The 21,259-nt window shown below is 59.9% G+C and overlaps 1 protein-coding gene across 1 annotated transcript in view; it reads right to left on the bottom strand.

The window, feature by feature from the left end:
- LOC140404120 (lethal(3)malignant brain tumor-like protein 2) overlaps positions 1-21,259 on the bottom strand; it is a 102,201-nt gene that overhangs the window by 66,042 nt on the left and 14,900 nt on the right. The window contains 4 exon segments of the mRNA XM_072492539.1: positions 411-541; positions 544-556; positions 2,979-3,077; positions 7,598-7,763. Coding sequence (XP_072348640.1) covers positions 411-541; positions 544-556; positions 2,979-3,077; positions 7,598-7,763 — 409 coding nt within the window.

Consider the following 21,259-nt stretch of genomic DNA (forward strand, 5'->3'; position numbering starts at 1 on the left):
ATTGGTTCATTCACTTGCGTTTTGACTCCGGGGCCCATGGGGGCGCCTGTGAGCATGGTGGCATGTGCCAGCGTGTGTGTGTGCGCGTGTGTCAGGGGGATTCCCGTGTCCATCCCGATCTGGCCATGGTGAGGTCGGGATTGGGGAAGTGGAGGATTGGGAAAGGTTTTGTTGGTCGGTAGCGACCCCGCGGAGCTGCGGCCCCATCACGGCGGCACCGGGCTGCAAACTCCCCAACTCACCCGAGCTCGGGGAGGGGCCGAACGAGGGCGCCTGGCACATACGCAAACCACCACGCGGGACGTGGAGTCCGGCTGGCGAGACTCGGACACGCACAAACCCGAGGGCAGCCCGCGGACCAGGTGGTGAATCTGCAAACAAACTCGCGCCAGGGCACCGAGTCGACAAACCTTCTCTTCCAGCGTGACCCGCATTAATCGCTCCTTCTCCAGGTGCTGCCTCAGCTCAGCCAACTCTTCATCCGCGGAATCCGGAGAACCGATCCCTTCATCGGACTCATCGCCCCGTTTCCGTTTGGGGAGGAGGCAGAGTATTCCTGGGGGAAGAGAGGCAATGCCCACAGGGGGAGGGAGACTCACTCAGCAGAACGCAGGATACAATACAAACCGTGGGGGGCGGCGGCGAGCGAGGGGGGGGCAGCGCGAGCGAAGGGGGGGGCAGCGCGAGCGAAGGGGGGGGCAGCGCGAGCGAAGGGGGGGGCAGCGCGAGCGAAGGGGGGGGCAGCGCGAGCGAAGGGGGGGGCAGCGCGAGCGAAGGGGGGGGCAGCGCGAGCGAAGGGGGGGGGCAGCGCGAGCGAAGGGGGGGGCAGCGCGAGCGAAGGGGGGGGGCAGCGCGGGCGAAGGGGGGGGCAGCGCGAGCGAAGGGGGGGGCAGCGCGAGCGAAGGGGGGGGCAGCGCGAGCGAAGGGGGGGGCAGCGCGAGCGAAGGGGGGGGGCAGCGCGAGCGAAGGGGGGGGCAGCGCGAGCGAAGGGGGGGGGCAGCGCGAGCGAGGGGGGGGGCAGCGCGAGCGAGGGGGGGGGCAGCGCGAGCGAAGGGGGGGGCAGCGCGAGCGAAGGGGGGGGCAGCGCGAGCGAAGGGGGGGGCAGCGCGAGCGAAGGGGGGGCAGCGCGAGCGAAGGGGGGGCAGCGCGAGCGAAGGGGGGGGCAGCGCGAGCGAAGGGGGGGCAGCGCGAGCGAAGGGGGGGCAGCGCGAGCGAAGGGGGGGCAGCGCGAGCGAAGGGGGGGCAGCGCGAGCGAAGGGGGGGGCAGCGCGAGCGCGAGCGAAGGGGGGGGCAGCGCGAGCGAAGGGGGGCAGCGCGAGCGAAGGGGGGCAGCGCGAGCGAAGGGGGCAGCGCGAGCGAAGGGGGGGCAGCGCGAGCGGCAGCGAGGGGGGCAGCGCGAGCGAAGGGGGGGCAGCGCGAGCGAAGGGGGGGCAGCGCGAGCGAAGGGGGGGGCAGCGCGAGCGAAGGGGGGGCAGCGCGAGCGAAGGGGGGGCAGCGCGAGCGAAGGGGGGGGCAGCGCGAGCGCGAGCGAAGGGGGGGGCAGCGCGAGCGCGAGCGAAGGGGGGGGCAGCGCGAGCGAAGGGGGGCAGCGCGAGCGAAGGGGGGGCAGCGCGAGCGAAGGGGGGGCAGCGCGAGCGAAGGGGGGCAGCGCGAGCGAAGGGGGGCAGCGCGAGCGAAGGGGGGGCAGCGCGAGCGAAGGGGGGGCAGCGCGAGCGAAGGGGGGGCAGCGCGAGCGAAGGGGGGGGCAGCGCGAGCGAAGGGGGGGGCAGCGCGAGCGAAGGGGGGGCAGCGCGAGCGAAGGGGGGCAGCGCGAGCGAAGGGGGGCAGCGCGAGCGAAGGGGGGCAGCGCGAGCGAAGGGGGGCAGCGCGAGCGAAGGGGGGGCAGCGCGAGCGAAGGGGGGGCAGCGCGAGCGAAGGGGGGGCAGCGCGAGCGAAGGGGGGGCAGCGCGAGCGAAGGGGGGGCAGCGCGAGCGAAGGGGGGGCAGCGCGAGCGAAGGGGGGGGCAGCGCGAGCGAAGGGGGGGCAGCGCGAGCGAAGGGGGGGCAGCGTGAGCGAAGGGGGGGCAGCGCGAGCGAAGGGGGGGGCAGCGCGAGCGAAGGGGGGGGGCAGCGCCTCATTACAGCACCTCGGAAGACCACGCAGTCCATGTCGTTCTCCTCTCTCTCCTCCACCCTTGCCTCACATCCCTCTGCACTTTCCCCCTCTCGGATAGCTTGAAAACTTAGAAAGATTTACAGCCTAGAAAGAGGCCCCTTGCCCCATCATGTCTGTAAAATGCCCCCCCCCCCTCAAATCCCATTTCCCGGCGCTCCGTCGGCAGCCCCGGAGGTGCGGGGCCTTCGGGGGCACAGCCAGACATCTTTGAAATGAGTTGACGTTTTGTGCCACCTGTCCCACTACCTTCAGCGATGTGAACATTCACTCGAAGGTCCCTCACTTCCTCTGCCCCGCACTATCCTCCCACTTGGGGTGCAATCCTTTGCCTAGTTGGACCTCGACAAATGCATCACCTCACACTCTTCCCGGTTTAACTCCATTTGCCACTTCTCTGCCCACCTGACCAGTCCATTGATATCTTGCTGTGGTCTGCAGCGACCCTCCTCACTATCAACCAAGTTGGCAATTAATTTCAATCATCCCAAGGTGCGGAGCATTAGTGTTGGGACAGCGGAGTTCATCCCACTTTGCACACATCCCAGATTCCCAAGGTCTCCAAGATGGGGTGTAACACGGGCCAGTTAGAGTCAGACTCTCGCCACCCACAGCCAATACCACTGCCCTGTTCAAGGTTAGCGAAATGGCCGGAAACGTTACAAGGCCCTGTGACCTTGTTCGCTCCTGTAGCTAAAATCTCTCCATCTCTGGAATCGATCTGGTAAATCTCCCTCTGTAATCGCTCGAGGACCCCACAAAACTGGACCAATGCACCAGCCTGCAGCCAGCCAGAACACCCCCCCCCCCCCGCCCCCGGCGCTCACCTGCACCAATCTCTTCAGCTGTGCGTTTTGCTGCATCAGACGGGCCTTGTCCTCCTCCAGAGCGAAGATAAACTCGGCGGTTTGCTGCAGGATGGCTGCCTGTCAGGAGGCAGATTCAAAAAACCAGTCACTCCCCGAGAATGTCAACAACAACTTCATTTGTACGCCAACATCGGAAAACATCGCCAGCCGCAACGCCAGAACCCGGGAGACCCGAACGACACGGAGCACGGAGCCAGGTCCGGCTTCCGATGCAGCGGGCGGGCGACCAAAGGGTCAGAGGTCTTGGTGACCTGGTTGGTGGTGCTGCTAGCTCTGGGCCAGAAGGTCCACATTCAAGTCCCATGTGGGAGGTGCACTCCGAACCTGACCAAACTGGTGGATTATCATAGAATCCCTACAGTGCAGGAGGAGGCCATTCAGCCCATCAAGTCTGCACCGATCCATTGAAGGAGCACCCCAACGCGGCCCACTCCCCCATCCTATCCCCGTAACCCCACCTAACCTGCACAACTTTGGACTGTAGGAGGAAAGCGGAGCACCCGGAGGAAACCCACGCACACACGGGGAGAAAGTGCAGACTTTGCACGGACAGTCACCATGATGTCACTGATGACGTCACCGGGGAGGCCGTGGCGATGGCGTCGCCGGGGAGGCCGTGGCGATGGCGTCGCCGGGGAGGCCGTGGCGATGGCGTCGCCGGGGAGGCCGTGGCGATGGCGTCGCCGGGGAGGCAGAGGCTGTGGCGATGACGTCGCCGGGGAGGCAGAGGCTGTGGCGATGACGTCGCCGGGGAGGCAGAGGCTGTGGCGATGACGTCGCCGGGGAGGCAGAGGCTGTGGCGATGACGTCGCCGGGGAGGCAGAGGCTGTGGCGATGACGTCGCCGGGGAGGCAGAGGCTGTGGCGATGACGTCGCCGGGGAGGCAGAGGCTGTGGCGATGACGTCGCCGGGGAGGCAGAGGCTGTGGCGATGACGTCGCCGGGGAGGCAGAGGCTGTGGCGATGACGTCGCCGGGGAGGCAGAGGCTGTGGCGATGACGTCGCCGGGGAGGCAGTGGCGATGACGTCGCCGGGGAGGCTGTGGCGATGACGTCGCCGGGGAGGCTGTGGCGATGACGTCGCCGGGGAGGCTGTGGCGATGACGTCGCCGGGGAGGCTGTGGCGATGACGTCGCCGGGGAGGCTGTGGCGATGACGTCGCCGGGGAGGCTGTGGCGATGACGTCGCCGGGGAGGCTGTGGCGATGACGTCGCCGGGGAGGCTGTGGCGATGACGTCGCCGGGGAGGCTGTGGCGATGACGTCGCCGGGGAGGCTGTGGCGATGACGTCGCCGGGGAGGCTGTGGCGATGACGTCGCCGGGGAGGCTGTGGCGATGACGTCGCCGGGGAGGCTGTGGCGATGACGTCGCCGGGGAGGCTGTGGCGATGACGTCGCCGGGGAGGCTGTGGCGATGACGTCGCCGGGGAGGCTGTGGCGATGACGTCGCCGGGGAGGCTGTGGCGATGACGTCGCCGGGGAGGCTGTGGCGATGACGTCGCCGGGGAGGCTGTGGCGATGACGTCGCCGGGGAGGCTGAGGCTGTGGCGATGACGTCGCCGGGGAGGCAGAGGCTGTGGCGATGACGTCGCCGGGGAGGCTGTGGCGATGACGTCGCCGGGGAGGCTGTGGCGATGACGTCGCCGGGGAGGCTGTGGCGATGACGTCGCCGGGGAGGCTGTGGCGATGACGTCGCCGGGGAGGCTGTGGCGATGACGTCGCCGGGGAGGCTGTGGCGATGACGTCGCCGGGGAGGCTGTGGCGATGACGTCGCCGGGGAGGCTGTGGCGATGACGTCGCCGGGGAGGCTGTGGCGATGACGTCGCCGGGGAGGCTGTGGCGATGACGTCGCCGGGGAGGCTGTGGCGATGACGTCGCCGGGGAGGCTGTGGCGATGACGTCGCCGGGGAGGCTGCGGCGATGACGTCGCCGGGGAGGCTGCGGCGATGACGTCGCCGGGGAGGCTGCGGCGATGACGTCGCCGGGGAGGCTGCGGCGATGACGTCGCCGGGGAGGCTGCGGCGATGACGTCGCCGGGGGAGGCTGCGGCGATGACGTCGCCGGGGGAGGCTGCGGCGATGACGTCGCCGGGGAGGCTGCGGCGATGACGTCACCGGGGAGGCTGCGGCGATGACGTCACCGGGGAGGCTGCAGCGATGACGTCACCGGGGAGGCTGCGGCGATGACGTCACCGGGGAGGCTGCGGCGATGACGTCACCGGGGGAGGCTGCGGCGATGACGTCACCGGGGAGGCTGCGGCGATGACGTCACCGGGGAGGCTGCGGCGATGACGTCACCGGGGAGGCTGCGGCGATGACGTCACCGGGGAGGCTGCGGCGATGACGTCACCGGGGAGGCTGCGGCGATGACGTCACCGGGGAGGCTGCGGCGATGACGTCACCGGGGAGGCTGCGGCGATGACGTCACCGGGGAGGCTGCGGCGATGACGTCACCGGGGAGGCTGCGGCGATGACGTCACCGGGGAGGCTGCGGCGATGACGTCACCGGGGAGGCTGCGGCGATGACGTCACCGGGGAGGCTGCGGCGATGACGTCACCGGGGAGGCTGCGGCGATGACGTCACCGGGGAGGCTGCGGCGATGACGTCACCGGGGAGGCTGCGGCGATGACGTCACCGGGGAGGCTGCGGCGATGACGTCACCGGGGAGGCTGCGGCGATGACGTCACCGGGGAGGCTGCGGCGATGACGTCACCGGGGAGGCTGCGGCGATGACGTCACCGGGGAGGCTGCGGCGATGACGTCACCGGGGAGGCTGCGGCGATGACGTCACCGGGGAGGCTGCGGCGATGACGTCACCGGGGAGGCTGCGGCGATGACGTCACCGGGGAGGCTGCGGCGATGACGTCACCGGGGAGGCTGCGGCGATGACGTCACCGGGGAGGCTGCGGCGATGACGTCACCGGGGAGGCTGCGGCGATGACGTCACCGGGGAGGCTGCGGCGATGACGTCACCGGGGAGGCTGCGGCGATGACGGCACCGGGGAGGCTGCGGCGATGACGGCACCGGGGAGGCTGCGGCGATGACGTCACCGGGGAGGCTGCGGCGATGACGGCACCGGGGAGGCTGCGGCGATGACGTCACCGGGGAGGCTGCGGCGATGACGTCACCGGGGAGGCTGCGGCGATGACGTCACCGGGGAGGCTGCGGCGATGACGTCACCGGGGAGGCTGCGGGCGATGACGTCACCGGGGAGGCTGTGGCGATGACGTCACCGGGGAGGCTGTGGCGATGACGTCACCGGGGAGGCTGTGGCGATGACGTCACCGGGGAGGCTGTGGCGATGACGTCGTGACGTCACCGGGGAGGCTGTGGCGATGACGTCGCCGGGGAGGCAGAGGCTGTGGCGATGGTGTCGCCGGGGAGGCTGTGGCGATGGCGTCGCCGGGGAGGCTGTGGCGATGGCGTCGCCGGGGAGGCTGTGGCGATGATGTCACCGGGGAGGCCGTGGCGATGACGTCACCGGGGAGGCTGTGGCGATGACGTCACCGGGGAGGCTGTGGCGATGATGTCACCGGGGAGGCTGTGGCGATGGTGTCGCCGGGGAGGCGGAGGCTGTGGCGATGGTGTCGCCGGGGAGGCAGAGGCTGTGGCGATGGTGTCGCCGGGGAGGCAGAGGCTGTGGCGATGGTGTCGCCGGGGAGGCAGAGGCTGTGGCGATGGTGTCGCCGGGGAGGCAGAGGCTGTGGCGATGGTGTCGCCGGGGAGGCTGTGGCGATGGTGTCGCCGGGGAGGCTGTGGCGGGTGACGTCACCGGGGAGGCTGTGGCGATGACGTCACCGGGGAGGCAGTGGTGCGGCGATGGTGTCGCCGGGAGGCAGAGGCTGTGGCGATGACGTCACCGGGGAGGCTGTGGCGATGGTGTCACCGGGGAGGCAGTGGTGTGGCGATGGTGTCACCGGGGAGGCAGTGGTGTGGCGATGGTGTCACCGGGGAGGCAGTGGTGTGGCGATGGTGTCACTGGGAGGCAGTGGTGTGGCGATGGTGTCACTGGGAGGCAGTGGTGTGGCGATGGTGTCACTGGGAGGCAGTGGCGCGGCGATGATGTCACCGGGGAGGCAGTGGCGTGGCGATGATGTCACCGGGGAGGCAGTGGCGTGGCGATGATGTCACCGGGGAAGCAGTGGCGTGGCGATGATGTCACCGGGGAGGCAGTGGCGCGGCGATGATGTCACTGGGGGACCCGGATTGGTTTGAATTTGATTTTAAAAAGTGGTTGACTCTTCAAATGCCTTCAGAAATGGCTGAGCAAGACACCCAGTGCAAGGGTAAATCGGGATGGGCAATAATTGCTGGCCTAGCCAGCGAGGGGGCACCTGGAGAGAAACTACCCTCACAGGACACAGCGAGGGGACAGAGAAAATCACAGCCCTGACAAGTCTCAACTTCAGTGAAACTACACCGGCTTTGGAAAGAAGTTGTGGAAGAAAACTGGTTCCAGTTGCTAAATGGAGTCCCTCCAACAAAAACAGGAAAACCCTTTGTCCGTCAGGCGCCTGGCCTTCACACCAGCACAATGGACCAAAGGAAGGAAGGAAGAGAAATGCTTCTGGTTAACGGACCTTGCTAAGTTTCTCGCCGTCTGTTTGGGGCAGGAGCACTTTGAGCGACTGAAATCCAGCGTTGATGCTCTGCATGCGGCGTCGCTCGTTGCTGTTGGCGATTTCCCTGCGGATCCGCCGATCGTGGTCCCGCTGGCTCTCCGGTGTGAGCGGGATGTTCGAGAGGCTGTGTTTGAACAACAGAGACAAAGCAGACTGAGACGGGGGGGCTGCCGAAAGTCAGCTCCATTCCAAACCCCCTCACCCCCACCATGCGCCACGGAATCTCCCATCAACCAGGGCAGGGGCAATCGGACCCAATCCAAAGCCCCAAGTAGACCCAGTCTGCTATTTCGCTTTTGTCACCATTAGCACTCGTCACCCCTTAATGGCACCAATAACCCTTTGCCCCTTTGTCCAGGACACATTTGTCCAAATCCCCTTTACCCCGACCAATCCTGGTCTTCCATTAGAACATAGAACATAGAACGATACAGCGCAGTACAGGCCCTTCGGCCCACGAAGTTGCACCGAAACAAAAGCCATCTAACCTACACTATGCCATTATCATACATATGTTTATCCAATAAACTTTTAAATGCCCTCAATGTTGGCGAGTTCACTACTGTTGCAGGTGGGGCATTCCACGGCCTCACCAATCTTTGCGTAAAGAACCTACCTCTGACCTCTGTCCTATATCTATTACCCCTCAGTTTAAAGTTATGTCCCCTCGTGCCAGCCATATCCATCCACGGGAGAAGGCTCTCACTGTCCACCCTATCCAACCCCCTGATCATTTTGTATGCCTCTATTAAGTTTCCTCTTAACCTTCTTCTCTCCAACGAAAACAACCTCAAGTCCATCAGCCATTCCTCATAAGATTTTCCCTCCATACCAGGCAACATCCTGGTAAATCTCCTCTGCACCCGCTCCAAAGCCTCCACGTCCTTCCTATAATGCGGTGACCAGAACTGTACGCAATACTCCAAATGCGGCCGTACCAGAGTTCTGTACAGCTGCAACATGACCTCCCGACTCCGGAACTCAATCCCTCTACCAATAAAGGCCAACACTCCATAGGCCTTCTTCACAACCCTATCAACCTGGGTGGCAACTTTCAGGGATCTATGTACATGGACACCTAGATCCCTCTGCTCATCCACACTTTCAAGAACTTTACCATTAGCCAAATATTCCGCATTCCTGTTATTCCTTCCAAAGTGAATCACCTCACACTTCTCTACATTAAACTCCATTTGCCACCTCTCAGCCCAGCTCTGCAGCTTAATCTATATCCCTCTGTAACCTGCTACATCCTTCCACACTGTCGACAACACCACCGACTTTAGTATCGTCTGCAAATTTACTCACCCACCCTTCTGCGCCTTCCTCTAGGTCATTGATAAAAATGACAAACAGCAACGGCCCCAGAACAGATCCTTGTGGTACTCCACTTGTGACTGTACTCCATTCCCATCAACCACCACCCTCTGTCTTCTTTCAGCTAGCCAATTTCTGATCCACATCTCTGATCCACCTGGAGGTTCCCCTCCAAGTCACTCACCACCCTGACTTGGAAATATATCGGCCGTTCCTTCACTGTCGCTGGGTCAGAATCCTGGAACTCCCTCCCTAACAGCACAGTGGGTGTACCTACACCACACGGACTGCAATGACTCAAGAAGGCCACCTTCTGAAGGGCAGCTAGGGATGGGCAATAAATGCTGGCCTAACCAGTGACGGCCACATCCCGTAAACAAATTTTAAAAAACAAACCTGAGAAACCGAGATCTTTCCCAGATTCAGCTTCCAACATCTTTTAGATAAAGTGAGGGGTAAGAGGCTCTTGCTAAATGTCCCATGTCTGTATATTATAGGTAATCTAGACGGAGCACTTTTGAATGTTAGAAAACCAATGTCAGATCGATGGTCACAGATCTGTCACTAAGTTGGAAGGGGTTAGCCATGTAATAACATTGAAGAGGTAGCTCTCTGTTATTTGCCACGGGATGTGGGTGTCGCGGCCTGGCCAGTATTTGATGCCCATCCCTAATTGCTCGGCAATTTCAGAGGGTGGTTAAGAATAAACCACGTTGTCGTGGGGTCTGGAGTCACATGTAGGGTAAGGACGGCAGATTTCCTTCCCTAAAAGGACATTAGTGAACCAGATGGGATTTGTTGGATGATCGATGTTAGTTTCTCAATCACCATTACCGAGACGAGCTCAACATTCCAGATTCATTCAATCGAATTTAAATTCCACCAGCTGCCACCCCCCAGAGCGGTAGCCTGGGCCTCTGGATAACTCGCCCAGTGACATTCCCACCTCCCCCAATCGTGTATTATTAATGTGCAGTTGTTGACATCTGGCTTTCGCAGCATTGGTACCAATACTTCTTTAAAAACGATTATTAGAGTCACAACACCCCCTCCCCTCCACCCCTGACACACACACACACACACACACACAAGAGTCCAGGTTTTCATTTTCTGGAGGCAGGCCAAGCTTTGGGAAAAGCGGCCCGGGTGCGGAGCGGCAGATAGAACATCCGCCCCCAGCAAATGTCTGCAGATACTGGCTGCGTGGTGCCAGCTACCGACTGCTAACCGGGACACAGCTCATGGCTGGAGGTTCCGAAACATCAACCCCCCCCCCCCCACACTCCCACCACCACCCTACCCCTCTCGTCGCTCCCCAAAAAGGAGATTGCTGTAAAAAAAAAAAAGAAAAAACGTCCGCCCTTTTGATCACAGGCGCCATCCTGACAGTCACGACGGTGCAACAAAAAACAGGAACTAAATGCCGGGCATTCAGATGGTGGTGTATTGACAATAAAAAAAACAAACACATTATTGTCCAATCTTCCCTCGAAAGCACCAACCCGCTTCGGGAATGTCTTCCCGGTGATTTTGGCTGCTCTCTCTCGTATCCCACACAAGTGGCTCTGGACAGGAGGAGGTCATTCAGCCCATCGAGTCCGTTCCGCCATGGTCAGATCACGGCCGCGATATTTCAGGTCTCCCGGAGCCCCTGGATGTCATTTTAGTGAATTTAAGCCCATTTTCCACCCCCCCCACCTCCCTCCCCAGACGTCGCTGCCTCCATCCCTCCCCCAGGGCCCAAACCAAAGAGCTGAACACTCCAGGTGGGGGGCCACGACTAGCCCATGGCAATCATCGGGGAGTGGGGAGGACATGGCTGGAATATTCCCAACGGATGAAAACTCTCCCTCTCTCGAACGTCTCGGTTGATCCAAGGCGATAGTTACCCCGTGGAGCCTCGGGGCTGCCTCCAGAATGACTCACCCCGCTTGGCAATGTGGAATATTTAAATTGGAAAATTCCCCCAGGTTCACAAAGCAATTCTTCCTGATCCAATTGTACCGATGGTTCCCCCCCCCCGCAAACCCCACCCAACCCCCAAACATTTGGAAAACATCCAAATATCAGAACTGGAAAGTTTGAGGGTAAATCGCTAAACGAAGCAGATGTGAGGGATAATAATCTTTATTAGTGTCACAAGTAGGCTTACACTAACACTGCAATGAAGTTACTGTGAAAAACCCCTATCGCCGCATTCCGGCGCCTGTTCGGGTACACAGAGGGAGAATTCAGAATGTCCAATTCATCTAACAGCACATCTTTCGGGACTTGTGGGAGGAAACTGGAGCACCCGGAGGAAACCCACGCAGACACGGGGAGGACGTGCAGACTCCGCACAGAGTGACCCAAGCCGGGAGTCGAACCTGGGACCCTGGAGCTGTGAAGCAACTGTGCTAACCACTGTGCTACCATGCCGCTCACGACATGGCCATTGCGGTGATTGGGACTGTAACGCTGGTGGTATAATGGCAGCTATCAAATAGGAAATTGGCACCATGGACGGAGTTAGGAACACAGCAACAGGAGTAGACCATTCTGCCCACTGAGCCTACTCTCCCATTCCCCCATCATTGCCTATCCTCAATACCATTTCCCCAGCACTATCTCCATATCCCTTGATGCCAATTTTGTACATTTCATTCTTTGAACCTCTGGAGGATGTGAATCGTCTCATTCAGTGCCGTATGGTTCTCGGGATAAAAGACTTGCATTTATATAGAACCTTCAGCATTCGCTGGACATCACAAAGTGCTTTGCAGCCATTCAAGTGCTTTTTGAAGTCTAGTCACTGCTGTTGTGTAGGGCACGAAGAAGGCAATTTGCGCACAGCAAGACCACACACACGGCAATGCGGTAACAGACAGATATTCGGCTTTTATTCGTCATGTTGATTGAGGGATAAGCAACAGTCCCCTGGTTCTTCTTCGGAATAGTGACAGGGGATTGTTTGCATTCACCCGAGCAGGCAGACGGCACCCTGCTTCTGAAAGACAGCACCTTTTTGTTTAATTCTCCCACAAGATGCAGACTTTCCAAGGCCGGCGTTTATTGCCTATCCCTAATTGCCACCTTGGACCTGTTACAGTCCATGTGGTGTAGGTACACCCACTGTGCTGTCAGGGAGGGAGTTCCAGGATGTTGCCCCAGTGTCATGTGAGAGTACCTTTAAGAAATGGGTGTTTATAAATGGGTGTGTATACAAGTATCTGTAGTGAGAGTACCTTTATGGAATGGGTGTTTATTACTGCAGTGATGTCAGAGAGTGGGTGGAGCTGGGCTGTCTGTCAGCTTTTTACTTTTGTTTTTGAGCAGGCTGCAGGGTGTGTTTTAGTTTTGTTTTCAGTGTTGGAGCTGAAGCCAGACAGAGCAGGTGTACTGCTGTTCTCTCTGCCATCAAAAGACTATCTCTTGATCATTTGGTGAATTCAGAATTATAAATGTTTTCAGTAGTGACTTTAACCTGACGTGCTTCTGATGAAGGTTTTGTTTTTAAGTTGTATGGATGTTGTTTGGGAAGCTTAAAGGTTTACTTACTGTCGTAGTCTTTGGGGGTTGTATTTGAATTAATGGTTGCGAAGATGTTCACTGTATGTTTTAAAAAGGTTAATTTGAGTTCATAGAATAAACATTGTTTTGCTTAAAAAAATACTTTTCTATTTCTGCTGTCCCACACCTGTAGAGTGGGCCGTGCGCTCCCCATACCACAATCTATTAAAAGTTGTGGGTCAGGTGAACTCCATGAAACACTTTGGGGTTCTCTAAACCCTGGCCCATAACAAGAGCGACAGTGAAGGAATGGCCGATATATTTCCAAGTCAGGGTGGTGAGTGACTTGGAGGGGAACCTCCAGGTGGTGGGGTTCCCAGGTATCTGCTGCTCTTGTCCTTCTAGATGGTAGCGGTCGTGGGTTTGGAAGGTGCTGCCTAAGGAGCCTTGGTGAGTTACTGCAGTGCATCTTGTAGATGGTGGACACGGCTGCCACTGTGGGTCGGTGGTGGAGGGAGCGAATGTTTGTGGAAGGGGGAGCAATCAAGCTTGTAGAAGGTGGACAGGCATTGGGGGGGGGGGGGGGGGGGTCAGGAGGCGAGTTACTTACCATAGCATTCCCAACCTTTGACCTGCTCTTGTAGCCATATTATTAATATGGCTGGGTCCAGTTCAGTTTCTGATCAATGGTAACTCCCACTGGGGTTGGTTTAGCACACTGGGCTAAATCGCTGGCTTTGAAAGCAGACCAAGGCAGGCCACCAGCACGGTTCGATTCCCGTACCAGCCTCCCTGAACAGGCGCCGGAATGTGGCGACTAGGGGCTTTTCACAGTAACTTCATTGAAGCCTACTTGTGACAATAAGCGATTTTCATTTTCATTTTTCATTCATTTTCATGTTGAGTGTGGGGGACTCAGCGATGGTAATGACATTGAATGTCAAGGGGCAATGGTTAGATCCTCTCTTGTCGGGAATGGTCATTCTGTAACACTGACATGGTCCAGGTCTTGCTGCATTTGGACACGGACGGCTTCAGTGTGAGGAGTGGCGAATGGTGCTGAACATTGTGCAGTCATCCGGGAACATCCCCATTTCAGACCTTATGATGGACGGGAGGTCATTGATGAAGCAGCTGGAGATGGTTGGGTTCCCCTGGGGGGAGCTCCAGTAACTATCTTCCTCTGTCAGAGGTATGACTCCGCCCTGATTCCCACTGACTCCAGTTTAGCTCGGGCTCCTTGATGCCACACTTGGTCAAACGCTGCCTTGATGTCAGGGCAGTCACTCTCACCTCACCTCTGGAGTTCAGCTCTTTTGTCCACGTTTGGACCAAGGCTGTGATGCAGTCAGGAGCTGAGTGACCCTGGCCGAACCCAAACCCATTAATGTGGAGGTTACTGTCGATCAAGTGCCACTTGCGGTGGTGGGGGAGGTTAGATTGGGGCAGGAGGGAGGAGGAGTCCTTTGGAGGGTCCAGCCTGGGGGCCTGGTGACGGCGTCACTTCTGCTGGCGACAGGGAGGTACACGTGAGCCCGATGATGCAGTCCACGGTTAGGGTGTGGAACCAGTTGAGGCGATACTTTAGGATGGAGGGGATGTCGGTGCTGACACTGCTGTGTGGGGACCACGGGTTTAAGCTGAGGGAGAGGGGATGGACGGTGCGGCTGGGGGGGGGGGGAGGGGGGGGGGGGGGAAGAGGGGGGGATGGGCAGCGCGGCTGGGGGGGGGGGGGAAAGAGGGGGGGGGATGGGCGGCGCGGCTGGGGGGGGGGGGAAAGAGGGGGGGGATGGGCGGCGCGGCTGGGGGGGGGGAAAGAGGGGGGGATGGGGCGACGCGGCTGGGGGGGGGGGAAGAGGGGGGGGGGGCGCGGCGCGGCTGGGGGGGGGGCGGCGCGGGCTGGGGGGGGGGCGGCGCGGCTGGGGGGGGGGGGGGCGGCGCGGCTGGGGGGGGGCGGCGCGGCTGGGGGGGGGCGGCGCGGCTGGGGGGGGGCGGCGCGGCTGGGGGGGGGGCGGCGCGGCTGGGGGGGGGCGGCGCGGCTGGGGGGGGGCGGCGCGGCTGGGGGGGGGGCGGCGCGGCTGGGGGGGGGGCGGCGCGGCTGGGGGGGGGCGGCGCGGCTGGGGGGGGGGCGGCGCGGCTGGGGGGGGGGCGGCGCGGCTGGGGGGGGGCGGCGCGGCTGGGGGGGGGCGGCGCGGCTGGGGGGGGGCGGCGCGGCTGGGGGGGGGGCGGCGCGGCTGGGGGGGGGCGGCGCGGCTGGGGGGGGGGGCGGCGCGGCTGGGGGGGGGGCGGCGCGGCTGGGGGGGGGGCGGCGCGGCTGGGGGGGGGCGGCGCGGCTGGGGGGGGGCGGCGCGGCTGGGGGGGGGGCGGCGCGGCTGGGGGGGGGCGGCGCGGCTGGGGGAGATCGACGGTATAGCTGGGGGAGATCGACGGTATAGCTGGGGGAGATCGACGGTATAGCTGGGGGAGATCGACGGTATAGCTGGGGGAGATCGACGGTATAGCTGGGGGAGATCGACGGTATAGCTGGGGGAGATCGACGGTATAGCTGGGGGAGATCGACGGTATAGCTGGGGGAGATCGACGGTATAGCTGGGGGAGATCGACGGTATAGCTGGGGGAGATCGACGGTATAGCTGGGGGAGATCGACGGTATAGCTGGGGGAGATCGACGGTATAGCTGGGGGAGATCGACGGTATAGCTGGGGGAGATCGACGGTATAGCTGGGGGAGATCGACGGTATAGCTGGGGGAGATCGACGGTATAGCTGGGGGAGATCGACGGTATAGCTGGGGGAGATCGACGGTATAGCTGGGGGAGATCGACGGTATAGCTGGGGGAGATCGACGGTATAGCTGGGGAGATCGACGGTATAGCTGGGGGAGATCGACGGTATAGCTGGGGGAGATCGACGGTATAGCTGGGGGAGATCGACGGTATAGCTGGGGGAGATCGACGGTATAGCTGGGGGAGATCGACGGTATAGCTGGGGGAGATCGACGGTATAGCTGGGGGAGATCGACGGTATAGCTGGGGGAGATCGACGGTATAGCTGGGGGAGATCGACGGTATAGCTGGGGGAGATCGACGGTATAGCTGGGGGAGATCGACGGTATAGCTGGGGAGATCGACGGTATAGCTGGGGGAGATCGACGGTATAGCTGGGGGAGATCGACGGTATAGCTGGGGGAGATCGACGGTATAGCTGGGGGAGATCGACGGTATAGCTGGGGGAGATCGACGGTATAGCTGGGGGAGATCGACGGTATAGCTGGGGGAGATCGACGGTATAGCTGGGGGAGATCGACGGTATAGCTGGGGGAGATCGACGGTATAGCTGGGGGAGATCGACGGTATAGCTGGGGGAGATCGACGGTATAGCTGGGGGAGATCGACGGTATAGCTGGGGGAGATCGACGGTATAGCTGGGGGAGATCGACGGTATAGCTGGGGGAGATCGACGGTATAGCTGGGGGAGATCGACGGTATAGCTGGGGGAGATCGACGGTATAGCTGGGGGAGATCGACGGTATAGCTGGGGGAGATCGACGGTATAGCTGGGGGAGATCGACGGTATAGCTGGGGGAGATCGACGGTATAGCTGGGGGAGATCGACGGTATAGCTGGGGGAGATCGACGGTATAGCTGGGGGAGATCGACGGTATAGCTGGGGGAGATCGACGGTATAGCTGGGGGAGATCGACGGTATAGCTGGGGGAGATCGACGGTATAGCTGGGGGAGATCGACGGTATAGCTGGGGGAGATCGACGGTATAGCTGGGGGAGATCGACGGTATAGCTGGGGGAGATCGACGGTATAGCTGGGGGAGATCGACGGTATAGCTGGGGGAGATCGACGGTATAGCTGGGGGAGATCGACGGTATAGCTGGGGGAGATCGACGGTATAGCTGGGGGAGATCGACGGTATAGCTGGGGGAGATCGACGGTATAGCTGGGGGAGATCGACGGTATAGCTGGGGAGATCGACGGTATAGCTGGGGGAGATCGACGGTATAGCTGGGGGAGATCGACGGTATAGCTGGGGGAGATCGACGGTATAGCTGGGGGAGATCGACGGTATAGCTGGGGGAGATCGACGGTATAGCTGGGGGAGATCGACGGTATAGCTGGGGGAGATTGACGGTATAGCTGGGGGAGATTGACGGTATAGCTGGGGGGAGATTGACGGTATAGCTGGGGGGAGATTGACGGTATAGCTGGGGGAGATTGACGGTATAGCTGGGGGAGATTGACGGTATAGCTGGGGGAGATTGACGGTATAGCTGGGGGAGATTGACGGTATAGCTGGGGGAGATTGACGGTATAGCTGGGGGAGATTGACGGTATAGCTGGGGGAGATTGACGGTATAGCTGGGGGAGATTGACGGTATAGCTGGGGGAGATTGACGGTATAGCTGGGGGAGATTGACGGTATAGCTGGGGGAGATTGACGGTATAGCTGGGGGAGATTGACGGTATAGCTGGGGGAGATTGACGGTATAGCTGGGGGAGATTGACGGTATAGCTGGGGGAGATTGACGGTATAGCTGGGGGAGATTGACGGTATAGCTGGGGGAGATTGACGGTATAGCTGGGGGAGATTGACGGTATAGCTGGGGAGATTGACGGTATAGCTGGGGGAGATTGACGGTATAGCTGGGGGAGATTGACGGTATAGCTGGGGGAGATTGACGGTATAGCTGGGGGAGATTGACGGTATAGCTGGGGGGAGATTGACGGTATAGCTGGGGGAGATTGACGGTATAGCTGGGGGAGATTGACGGTATAGCTGGGGGAGATTGACGGTATAGCTGGGGGAGATTGACGGTATAGCTGGGGGAGATTGACGGTATAGCTGGGGGAGATTGACGGTATAGCTGGGGGAGATTGACGGTATAGCTGGGGGAGATTGACGGTATAGCTGGGGGAGATTGACGGTATAGCTGGGGGAGATTGACGGTATAGCTGGGGGAGATTGACGGTATAGCTGGGGGAGATTGACGGTATAGCTGGGGGAGATTGACGGTATAGCTGGGGGAGATTGACGGTATAGCTGGGGGAGATTGACGGTATAGCTGGGGGAGATTGACGGTATAGCTGGGGGAGATTGACGGTATAGCTGGGGGAGATTGACGGTATAGCTGGGGGAGATTGACGGTATAGCTGGGGGAGATTGACGGTATAGCTGGGGGAGATTGACGGTATAGCTGGGGGAGATTGACGGTATAGCTGGGGGAGATTGACGGTATAGCTGGGGGAGATTGACGGTATAGCTGGGGGAGATTGACGGTATAGCTGGGGGAGATTGACGGTATAGCTGGGGGAGATTGACGGTATAGCTGGGGGAGATTGACGGTATAGCTGGGGGAGATTGACGGTATAGCTGGGGGAGATTGACGGTATAGCTGGGGGAGATTGACGGTATAGCTGGGGGAGATTGACGGTATAGCTGGGGGAGATTGACGGTATAGCTGGGGGAGATTGACGGTATAGCTGGGGGAGATTGACGGTATAGCTGGGGGAGATTGACGGTATAGCTGGGGGAGATTGACGGTATAGCTGGGGGAGATTGACGGTATAGCTGGGGGAGATTGACGGTATAGCTGGGGGAGATTGACGGTATAGCTGGGGGAGATTGACGGTATAGCTGGGGGAGATTGACGGTATAGCTGGGGGAGATTGACGGTATAGCTGGGGGAGATTGACGGTATAGCTGGGGAGATTGACGGTATAGCTGGGGGAGATTGACGGTATAGCTGGGGGGAGATTGACGGTATAGCTGGGGGAGATTGACGGTATAGCTGGGGGAGATTGACGGTATAGCTGGGGGAGATTGACGGTATAGCTGGGGAGATTGACGGTATAGCTGGGGGAGATTGACGGTATAGCTGGGGGAGATTGACGGTATAGCTGGGGGAGATTGACGGTATAGCTGGGGGAGATTGACGGTATAGCTGGGGGAGATTGACGGTATAGCTGGGGGAGATTGACGGTATAGCTGGGGAGATTGACGGTATAGCTGGGGGAGATTGACGGTATAGCTGGGGGAGATTGACGGTATAGCTGGGGGAGATTGACGGTATAGCTGGGGGAGATTGACGGTATAGCTGGGGGAGATTGACGGTATAGCTGGGGGAGATTGACGGTATAGCTGGGGGAGATTGACGGTATAGCTGGGGGAGATTGACGGTATAGCTGGGGGAGATTGACGGTATAGCTGGGGGAGATTGACGGTATAGCTGGGGGAGATTGACGGTATAGCTGGGGGAGATTGACGGTATAGCTGGGGGAGATTGACGGTATAGCTGGGGGAGATTGACGGTATAGCTGGGGGAGATTGACGGTATAGCTGGGGGAGATTGACGGTATAGCTGGGGGAGATTGACGGTTTAGCTGGGGGAGATTGACGGTATAGCTGGGGGAGATTGACGGTATAGCTGGGGGAGATTGACGGTATAGCTGGGGGAGATTGACGGTATAGCTGGGGGGGAGATTGACGGTATAGCTGGGGGAGATTGACGGTATAGCTGGGGGAGATTGACGGTATAGCTGGGGGAGATTGACGGTATAGCTGGGGGAGATTGACGGTATAGCTGGGGGAGATTGACGGTATAGCTGGGGGAGATTGACGGTATAGCTGGGGAGTTGACGGTTGGGGAGATTGACGGTATAGCTGGGTATAGCTGGGGGAGATTGACGGTATAGCTGGGGGAGATTGACGGGTATAGCTGGGGGAGATTGACGGTATAGCTGGGGGAGATTGACGGTATAGCTGGGGGAGATTGACGGTATAGCTGGGGGAGATTGACGGTATAGCTGGGGGAGATTGACGGTATAGCTGGGGGAGATTGACGGTATAGCTGGGGGAGATTGACGGTATAGCTGGGGGAGATTGACGGTATAGCTGGGGAGATTGACGGTATAGCTGGGGGAGATTGACGGTATAGCTGGGGGAGATTGACGGTATAGCTGGGGGAGATTGACGTATAGCTGGGGAGATGACGGTATAGCTGGGGGAGATTGACGGTATAGCTGGGGGAGATTGACGGTATAGCTGGGGGAGATTGACGGTATAGCTGGGGAGATTGACGGTATAGCTGGGGGAGATTGACGGTATAGCTGGGGGAGATTGACGGTATAGCTGGGGGAGATTGACGGTATAGCTGGGGAGATTGACGGTATAGCTGGGGGAGATTGACGGTATAGCTGGGGGAGATTGACGGTATAGCTGGGGGAGATTGACGGTATAGCTGGGGGAGATTGACGGTATAGCTGGGGGAGATTGACGGTATAGCTGGGGGAGATTGACGGTATAGCTGGGGGAGATTGACGGTATAGCTGGGGGAGATTGACGGTATAGCTGGGGGAGATTGACGGTATAGCTGGGGGAGATTGACGGTATAGCTGGGGGAGATTGACGGTATAGCTGGGGGAGATTGACGGTATAGCTGGGGGAGATTGACGGTATAGCTGGGGGAGATTGACGGTATAGCTGGGGAGATTGACGGTATAGCTGGGGGAGATTGACGGTATAGCTGGGGGAGATTGACGGTATAGCTGGGGGAGATTGACGGTATAGCTGGGGGAGATTGACGGTATAGCTGGGGGAGATTGACGGTATAGCTGGGGGAGATTGACGGTATAGCTGGGGGAGATTGACGGTATAGCTGGGGAGATTGACGGTATAGCTGGGGGAGATTGACGGTATAGCTGGGGGAGATTGACGGTATAGCTGGGGGAGATTGACGGTATAGCTGGGGGAGATTGACGGTATAGCTGGGGGAGATTGACGGTATAGCTGGGGGAGATTGACGGTATAGCTGGGGAGATTGACGGTATAGCTGGGGGAGATTGACGGTATAGCTGGGGGAGATTGACGGTATAGCTGGGGGAGATTGACGGTATAGCTGGGGGAGATTGACGGTATAGCTGGGGGAGATTGACGGTATAGCTGGGGGAGATTGACGGTATAGCTGGGGGAGATTGACGGTATAGCTGGGGGAGATTGACGGTATAGCTGGGGGAGATTGACGGTATAGCTGGGGGAGATTGACGGTATAGCTGGGGGAGATTGACGGTATAGCTGGGGGAGATTGACGGTATAGCTGGGGGAGATTGACGGTATAGCTGGGGGAGATTGACGGTATAGCTGGGGGAGATTGACGGTATAGCTGGGGAGATTGACGGTATAGCTGGGGGAGATTGACGGTATAGCTGGGGGAGATTGACGGTATAGCTGGGGAGATTGACGGTATAGCTGGGGGAGATTGACGGTATAGCTGGGGGAGATTGACGGTATAGCTGGGGGAGATTGACGGTATAGCTGGGGGAGATTGACGGTATAGCTGGGGGAGATTGACGGTATAGCTGGGGGAGATTGACGGTATAGCTGGGGGAGATTGACGGTATAGCTGGGGAGATTGACGGTATAGCTGGGGGAGATTGACGGTATAGCTGGGGGAGATGACGTATAGCTGGGGAGATTGACGGTATAGCTGGGGGAGATTGACGGTATAGCTGGGGGAGATTGACGGTATAGCTGGGGGAGATTGACGGTATAGCTGGGGGAGATTGACGGTATAGCCTGGGGGAGATTGACGGTATAGCTGGGGGAGATTGACGGTATAGCTGGGGGAGATTGACGGTATAGCTGGGGGAGATTGACGGTATAGCTGGGGGAGATTGACGGTATAGCTGGGGGAGATTGACGGTATAGCTGGGGGAGATTGACGGTATAGCTGGGGGAGATTGACGGTTATAGCTGGGGGAGATTGACGGTATAGCTGGGGAGATTGACGGTATAGCTGGGGGAGAT

The sequence above is a fragment of the Scyliorhinus torazame genome, chromosome 29, assembly GCF_047496885.1.
Source record: "Scyliorhinus torazame isolate Kashiwa2021f chromosome 29, sScyTor2.1, whole genome shotgun sequence".
Lineage (NCBI taxonomy): Eukaryota > Metazoa > Chordata > Chondrichthyes > Carcharhiniformes > Scyliorhinidae > Scyliorhinus > Scyliorhinus torazame.